The sequence below is a fragment of the Pseudozyma flocculosa genome, assembly GCF_000417875.1.
Source record: "Pseudozyma flocculosa PF-1 unplaced genomic scaffold scaffold00023, whole genome shotgun sequence".
Classification (NCBI taxonomy): domain Eukaryota; kingdom Fungi; phylum Basidiomycota; class Ustilaginomycetes; order Ustilaginales; family Ustilaginaceae; genus Pseudozyma; species Pseudozyma flocculosa.
Window position 1 is genome coordinate 147,183 of NW_006920891.1, and position 8,578 is coordinate 155,760.

General features: G+C 64.5%; 1 protein-coding gene across 1 annotated transcript in view; it reads right to left on the reverse strand.

The window, feature by feature from the left end:
* PFL1_06011 (uncharacterized protein) overlaps positions 1 to 3,777 on the reverse strand; it is a gene marked incomplete at both ends in the record, with an annotated part of 4,106 nt that extends 329 nt beyond the window's left edge. Inside the window, one exon of the mRNA XM_007883549.1 lies at positions 26 to 3,777. Coding sequence (XP_007881740.1) covers positions 26 to 3,777 — 3,752 coding nt within the window. The remainder of the gene's footprint in view (positions 1 to 25) is intronic.
* Positions 3,778 to 8,578: the final 4,801 nt, after the last annotated feature.

Consider the following 8,578-nt stretch of genomic DNA (forward strand, 5'->3'; position numbering starts at 1 on the left):
CCGGCGGCCCGGGCCTCGGGCGGACGTCTCGGGGCGACCGACGGCGGACTGGCGTCGACGTGGACCGTCGCGCGTCGTCGTCCGGGCCNCCCTGCGCATNCGGTCCAGCTTGAACTGCGTCTCCATCTCCGTCTGCCGGTTGAGCTCCGTGTCGCGACCGCGGCGCGTGGCCAGCGACGTCGAGTCGCGCTCCTTGATCGAGTAGAAGGCGCCGCCCAGCTCGGCCAGCCAGTGCGGGTCGACCTGCGTCACCGTGTTCATCATCTCCTTGGACGTCAGCAGCACCTGGTGGTACACGACGTACTCGGGCGTGAAGCCGAGCCCGTACAGCGCCGACGTCGGGTGCAGGTGCATCTTCATGCCCGTCCGGCAGTTGGCGTACTCGCCGATGCCCGCCGACCGCGCCGCCTGGTGAAAGTAGCCCGAGCAGATGCACTTGCGCACCACGTCCCAGTCCGTCTGGCAGCTCACCAGCGCCAGCCGCTGCGACTTCATAATGTCCTCGAGCTGCGTGCGCACCTCGCGCGCCTTGCGCAGGATCTTGCCGTGGAGAAAGTGGCGCGCGCACCACGAGTCGCGGTAGCCGTTGGAGCGCCACTGGTTGTAGACGTGCAGCAGCGTCAGGTGGTCGCTCTCGGCCACAAAAAACTTTTCGCGCGCCGCGTCGCTCTCCTCCTGGCGCTCCTTTGGCCGGTAAAAGACCGACGGCACGCTCAGCATGCTGACAATCGTCAGCACCTCGGTCGAGCAGCCGTACTCGACGCTGGCAATCAGGATCTTGGACAGGCTCGGCTCCATGGGGAACTCGCTCATCTTTTTGCCCAGCGGCGTCAGGTCGCCGACGTTGTTGAGCGCGCCCAGCACCCACAGCTGGTACATGCTGTTGAGGATGTTGTCCTGCGGCGGCGGGTCCATAAAGTCGAACTCGAGCAGGTCCTTGACGCCCAGCGACTTGAGCAGCAGCACCGTGTTGGCCAGGTTGGTCCGCTGGATCTCGGGGATCGTGTTGGCAAACAGCTCGTTGCGGTACGCCATCTCGGTATAGAGCCGGTAGGCGGTGCCGCTGCCCGTGCGTCCGGCGCGCCCCGAGCGCTGGTTGGCATTGGCCTGGCTGATGGGCGTGATCTGGAGCGAGTCCATGCCGACCTTGGGGTTGTACACCTTGAGCTTGCTGAAGCCGGCGTCGACGACGTACATGATGCCGTCGACGGTGAGCGACGTCTCGGCGATGTTGGTCGCCACGATGCACTTGCGCTCGCCATTGTCGGACGGGTCAAAGATCTTGGCCTGCAGGTCGGCGGGCATCTGCGAGTAGATGGGCAGCACCAGCAGCGGCGGCGCCTCGTCGAGCTGCGACAGCCGCTCCTGGATCACCTCGCACGTCACCTCGATGTCCTCTTGGCCCGTCATGAAGATGAGGATGTCGCCCGCCGGGTGCGAGAGGTGGATCGACAGCGCCTGCTTGACCGCCCCCTCGACGTAGTCGTCGCATGGCGTCTTGCTAAACATGACGTCGACGGGGAAGGTGCGTCCGGGGATGGTGAAGTTGGGCGCGCCGCCGTAGAAGCTCGCAAACTTGTCGGCATTCATCGTGGCCGAGGTGACGATGAGCTTGAGGTCCCTGCGGCGGGTGAGGATCTTTTTCAGCAGGCCCATGAGCACGTCGGTGCTGAGCGAGCGCTCGTGCGCCTCGTCGAGGATGATGGCGCTGTACCGGTCCAGGTCGCCCTCGTTGAGGCTCTCGCGCAGCAGCACGCCGTCGGTCATGTACTTGATGCGCGTCTTGTCGCTGGTGCAGTCCTCGAAGCGGATCGAGTAGCCCACGAGCTCGCCCAGCGGCACCTCCATCTCCTCGGACACGCGCTTAGCCACGCTCATGGCGGCGACGCGGCGGGGCTGCGTGCAGCCAATCGTGCCGTACTTGGTGTAGCCCTCCTCGTGGAGGAACTGGGCCACCTGTGTCGTCTTGCCGCTTCCCGTCTCGCCTACGACAATTACCACCTGGTTCTCGCGGATCATCTTCATCAGATCCTCGCGGCAAGCAAACGCCGGCAGGAACTGGCGCTGCTCCTTGAGCGTCTTGCCGCGGCTGAACTCGGAGCCGCCCTTGCTGGTCTTGAGGTGGCTGGCAAACTTGGAGTCGCCCCGTCCGTCATCGCCGTCGCCGTCGCCATGGCCTTTGCCTTTGGCCCCAGATGCCTGCGCCGTATTGTTCGGTCCGCCTGCGCCGCCCTGCGCCTGTGCATCGGCGGCCGCCTCCTCGTCCTTGATGCCCATGATGTTGCCCAGAGTCGTGCCGCCCAGTGCCGCCACCTTGCTGGCGGCCTTGGCGCGCTCCGCCTTCTCCCTCGTCTCCCGGACCAGCAGGCTGCCCTTGCGCGCAAACTGGGCCATGTCCGACGTGGCATCCTTGACCGGGTTGACCGGCTCGAGCTGCTTGGTGAAGACCGTCTTGCCGTCCAAGAAGGGCGGCTTGAGGTCGTGGACGAGCAGGTGGACGCGGTTCTCGCCCTCGTCGTCGACGTGATCGAGGTCCACGGCCATCCGCGGACCCACGCCGCTGGTCTGCAGCCGGTTGTTTTCCCAGGCGTCGGTGTCGGCATTGTACTGCGCCTGGCGAGCGCTGGTGCGCTGCACCTTGGCCGCGAGCGGGGCGGCCACCTGGCCTGCCATATCCTCGTATTGGGCAAAGGGGTTGCTGTCTTCGTCGCCCGCGATGCCGCCTTCCTCCATGTTGTACCAGTCCCGATCCAGCTCGCGCCCTCCTTCGTCGCTGTCCTCCCAGACGCGACCCGCCAGCGTCGCGCGGTCGTCGTCATCTTCCGGCCCTCCATCGTCGCCTCGAGGTCCAGAGCCTCGGCCGCGTCCGTAGTCCCGAGGCGTCGAGTCCCAGGTACGGCGTGCAGTACTAGGAGTGCGGGTCGACTCATCCGATCTGGGAGGGCGCGGTGTCCAGCCGGAGCGATCCGTTCGGCGGTCGCCGGGTCGTGGCGTCGAGTCCCAGCTTCTTTCGGGCAGTCTGGCCTCACTGCGTGGGGTCGCTTCCCACGGATCTCGTCCGCCGCCACGCCCCGATGACGGCGTGGCCCAGCCAGAGTCCCGCTCCCGCTCCCGCTCTCGAGATCGACCCGGAGCGGCTCGGTCGTCGCCGTTGCGGCCTCCATTCGGGTACCCCTGATCCCGACGTGGCTGCTGCGGCAGAGGCTGGCGGACATCGCGGTTGAGACGCTGGCGGTACTCGGACATGTCCCGGCCATCTGATTGCTCTGGACGAGCACCGGACTGCGTGTTGGCAGCCGCCGCCCGCGCCCTCCGCCTTTCGTCGAGCCGCTGTCGCGCCGTGTCACTAAGTCCTCCGCTGTGACTGGGAGTCTCGTTGCCCTTCTGCCGAGTCTGAGCCTGGAGCGCCGAGGCAGGGCGGCTAGGCACCTTGAAGCGAGGCTCTTCGGCTGCCGGGCGGCGTTCGGACACCGTGCCGCTTTCGTCGTCGTCGAAGCTGAGCTTCGCCCGCTTGCGGGAGGGTACACTATCGCCGCCATTTCCGGATCTTGATGCGGCAGCAGCAGCGTCGTCACGCCGCTTGGCCTCGGCAAGCCTGTCAAGCCCCAACAGCGAAGCCTTCGACGACGTGGGTGCCTTGAAGACGTGGCGCTCACCGGCGGTGACGAGACCAGCCCTTCGAGGCGCTTCTGGCTCGAGGGTATCGATGCTACTAGCGCTGCCACCATTGCTATCGGCGGAAGCGCTGGCGGCGACTCTGCCAGATGGAACCAACATCGCCTGCCCGGGCGACGAGGTTTCTGGCTTGCTTGAACAGATCAAATCTCGCAGCGCAGCCAGCTGGGCATCTTCGAAGCGGCCAAAGGCTCTAGCCGCTCTGAGAAAGGCGGCTTCGCTTGGCAGATCTCGCGCCAGGGCAATGACTCGACTGGCAAGGAGCTTGTTCGGATTAGCCAGGCCCAGGGCGGAGGCCAAGCGGCCAGCCACCTGCGTCTCGAGATCTTCGCTCGGCGATGTCATCTTGGGAGCGTGCCCGACCGAGGATGCGTGGGAAAGGACCTCGAAAGAAGGTGATGTCCGTCGCTCGGAGCATCGAAGAGGGCGCAGGGTACGGCTTGCCACGCCGCGTCGTGTCGTGTTCGGTCGTGCGTGATTTGGTCGATGTCGATGTCAGTCCCGTCCAAGCACGCTGAGGAGTTTTGGGCCAAAGAGATGGGCCGGTTCGTCAGCCAGCCTCCTGCGGTCGACCTCTACCTGCCGGAAAGACCGGTTGAGAAGGCGGCGATGTTTGCGATCCTAAAGTGAGAACGAAAAACGGGGTGGCGGCGGCAGTGGCGGAGGCGGAGGCGGCCGTGGGGGGTGGTGATGGTGATGGTGATGGTCTGAGCAGGCTCGAAGAGGGGCAAACGCTTGTTCAAGTGGAGTTCAACAAGTTTTCGGAACCGAGCCGGGCACCTGCCAAAAGGCAGCCTCGCAGCTGATTAAGCCTGAGTCAGGAGACCTGCCAGCACCATCACCGTCCCTCGCCAGCCGGCTCCTCTCCTCCGGACATCGACCCTAGCCTGCCCCGCCCTGCCAAACCGCCTCCCCAGAGCCGTGCTCCGCAGCACGATGGCTCTTCGGGAAACTTTGAGCACAGGCTCCCGCCTGCCATGCGATGCGCTGCGATGCCATGCTATGCCATGGCATGCCATGTCATACTCCGCGTGGCATGACGCCGGCGTCGGCGCAGCCCGCAGGCGGCGGAGCATGGAGTAGTCGCATAGACGATGCCAGATGATATCGAGGCTGCTGCACGTCTTCGGCAGAGCAATCGGGCCCCAGACGAGGCCGCTGAGCGGGCCTATGGCGCCGACGCCATCGCCGCCGTCATCATGGCGCGCCCATCAGGCACCTCGCGAGCCGGAACTGCAAGTGGATGCTGACCGCGCCGTTTTTCTCGACGTTCCCTTTGGACCTCGCCTGACAAGCCCTTTGTCTGCGCCGCACACACCGTCCCCAGCCTCCGATGGGACAGATGGACCTCGCCTTCGGCCAGCAACGACATGAAACGGTGGACCGATGGATGATGGCCAGCTGATGCGTCGAGGACCCTTTCTCGCTCCGTGCAACTTCACCAAGGGTGCCTGCCACGTGGGCAAGACCCCGGCGTTACGTTGTTCGTCAAGCGCTGCTGAGAGGACGTCCGGCACAGTACCGGTAAGCGCCGACTCTTCGATGGAGCCAGAGAGCATGGTCCGATATCTCATCGTTGATACAGTCCTCCACGATACGACCTTGCCACCAACCCCCACCGCTTGCTTATGTAGACAAGGTGCGACAGCCCAAGCCAAGCTCACACCGTCGACACGGGGGCACACGGCTGCTGGTACTTACCTACTGTATGTACCGCTCAGCTAGGTGGGAGGCAGGCCATGGCCGAGGCGACCATTTCCTTGCATCTCACAGAGTGAGTGGCAAGGGGCGCGTGTGCACGCCTCGTCCGGGCCTCCTTTTTCCAAGCAAGACAGAGCTCTGTCTTACATATCCTTGGAGGTGACGATGTCTCGCAGCGACTTTGCGAGCTACAGCCGCCGTAGGCTGAGCCCGTCGCCTTGCTTCGAATCCGCGCAAGACAGGTCAGGTCTGCCAGGCCTGCCAGGCAAAAGCTGGCCACGCCAGGGGCGTTCCTGTGTCTCTGCTGTGCAGATGGTCTGGTGGCCGAGGCCCACCGAGCTCCAAGACATTGTCGGCCCCAGGTCACCCCTCGGCCTTAGTCGGCGGCTCAAACGAGCGAGCGAGTACCGGACAGCTCACCAAGGCAGCCTCGACACAGCCCCTGCCTCGATCGGTGAGCCTTTGCGATCCGAAGAATCCCTCCCTGCACAGGTGATTTATTTGATTCTCATTCCCTTTGCAATTGGCCTGATTGATTGCTCAGCCACAAATCCTAGCTTATTTGCACACCTCGTTCGGCCGACCGGCGGCGAGCTCGATCCTAAAGTCTTCTTTGACGGAACCCGCGGCAGCCCCTATGTGAAGAAAGGCAAGCTGGCTCGAGAGTTTGCAGCGAAGGACGGAGGGTTGTCGTAACGTTGCGGCAGCAGGGCTTTGCTCCAGCAGTACCGATGGCAGACGCACGGCGAAGGGAAGCTTCCCCATCCCCACGCGGCGACGCCTCAAAACCCTGCGCCGTCTGCCGCAAACCCCACGCAGATCTTCTCTCGGCAAGGATCGGCAGCTTCATCCATGGCAGGGGCGGCCCAACGTCCGTACGTAACTAGAGCCGCCTTTGCCGTCGCAGCCACGGCCTGACGGGGCCTCAACAAGGTTCAAGGGTCGCCAGATCGCGCTACAGGAGAGGTTACCGTCCAAGTCTGGAGGCGCCTGGTTATGCTGGTCGGTGCAGTTGCTGCCCCGCTTCATGACAACGACGTGCGGGAAATGGTATCCGAAGGGGCGGGCGGCGGCGGGGCCAGCAGGTTACCGGCGAGCAAAACGCGAGATCTTGTCGTCTCGGCTGCATAGGCCGTTGTTGGCTGCCTGCGCCCGAGTTCCACCCATACCTTCTCTCACCCCCTGCCTAACGCTCCTGGCTCGTCCGACACCGCGCTCGATGTCTGCACGGGCAGCGGACATTGCTGCGCTCCCGCCCTCACTTAGATAGGCATATCGGAGCGTCGGGCGAGGAGGCTCGACGATGTCGTCCGACGTCGGTGGCGCAGCACAAATCTCCGACCGTGCGCCGCAGTCAGAGCTTGGGAGCAGGCACATACGTACATGTGATCGGGCGTCGGGCCGGTCCCGAATCAAGTCTGAGTGCGATGGATCGTGACAAGCTGGCCAGCGAGGACAGAGGCAACGGCCATGTCACGCCGGCGAGGAAGGATCTCGCTGGCAAGGCTGTGCAGGGCGGCCACGTCGTTCATTCGGGGCCGCCCTCCTGCGAGGAGCAGATCGAGCTGCTGCACTTTACACGAGGTTCCGACGCGGCACGATGTGAGACATAGGGGCGCCTGCCTGCCTGGCGGAGGTCGGTAGTGAGCCAGCCCCCTCGACTCGAGCACTTGGCCATCGCTTGCCAAGGCGTGCAGCAGCAGCAGCAGCAGGCAGCGAGCGGACCGGCTCGATGGCACCGACCGTCGGCGTGACCCGACGGCCAGTGCCCATCGACGACGAACCCCTGAACCACCACCGCGCGCTCTGGCACTCACCCTCCCTCACACTACTGGCTGCCCTCTGGTGGCTGAGCCGCTCATCCCCCTCCTCGACCTGACTGCTCTCCTGCCCGCTACGCTGTTTGTGTGTCCGTTACGTTGTTTGCTGTTTACCGCGCTGGCCGCTGCTTGCTTGTTTGGATGAGACATCCATGAAAACTTGCTTTGCTGCACGCCCATCATGCCAACATCATATCCTGCTTCTTGCTCCCGCCCTCTCGTCCGACTAGGAAAATCCTTCTTGGTCGAGGTGAACTCAGCATCATGGCCGGCCAGGACTTGCATGGGTTGATGTACGTACTGCGCCTGCCTCCTCGCTCTCGACCGGGACCGAGGTGACAAAGGGGCCTGATGGTGCGGCGCCCGTCGTCGTTGAGAGAAGAAACGGGGAGGGTCCAGCCAGCGTCCTGTTTGCTGCTCGCTCGCTCTCGTGGCCGCTGGCACTGGGCGGCAGGTGCCGCGAATTTCATGCTTCCTATGCGATCCGCCGCCCTCGACTACGTAGCAAACGCCTGCCTTGTCTCACCTTTCCAGGCTCAGACAGCAGGCGAGCAGGTAGGCCATACGCGGGAGAGTCGCCCCCTCGATCCTGGGCGCGAGTGAGCGAGCGAGCAGAAGAACTGCTCCGACGCCGATGCCAGCCGTGTTCATAAACGTACTGCAGCTTTTATGACCGACCTGGCCTGCCAAGGGAGGAGCCGAGACAGCACGAAGGAGCAGGCACCTGGTCAGGTCGGGAGCCAGCGCGCACCTGTAGAGGAGCGGCTAGAAGTCAGGGTGCTCCCTCCTGTACCGACGGTGGTAGTGGGCCTGCACCGACGAGGCCTGGTCGCCTTGAAGGCCGCGCAGCCAGCGACGTCCCTCCTTCCTGCCTCGCCACACCGATCCTCAGCCTCTCCTTTGCCGCCCCTCGACTTCGTCTCATCTAGCTTCCATGCCTTCGCTTCACAGCACGCCGGCGTACGGCCGCTGAGCAAAACGCCCGAGCAGTCCACAGGCGCCGACGCCACCTCCTCACTCTACTCCGAGTCCTCGGGTCAGACGCACGGCACGTCTGCCTTTCCTGCGAAAGTCTCAGAGCGGGGCAGGTGGTCGGTCGGCAGCGGCTGCCGGATCGATGGCGTAGCCCAGCGGCCAGCCTGCTGTACATTCACTCCTCAGCCCTCGGAGTCGTCGGCCGCGCCTTGGCAAGCCAGCCTGTCATCTGAGCTCCGTCGGGCCCTTGGCTGTTTGTGTTTGCGCGCTGCTCATCCGTCTAGCTAGCCGGCAGCCCGGCTGCTGTCACGGATCTCAGCGAGCATCTCATCTACGTACCCTGGCCATCTGGCCCCGCCACGCTCATTGAGCCGCTCGACGAGGTTCGAGACAGAGGGGGTTGGCCG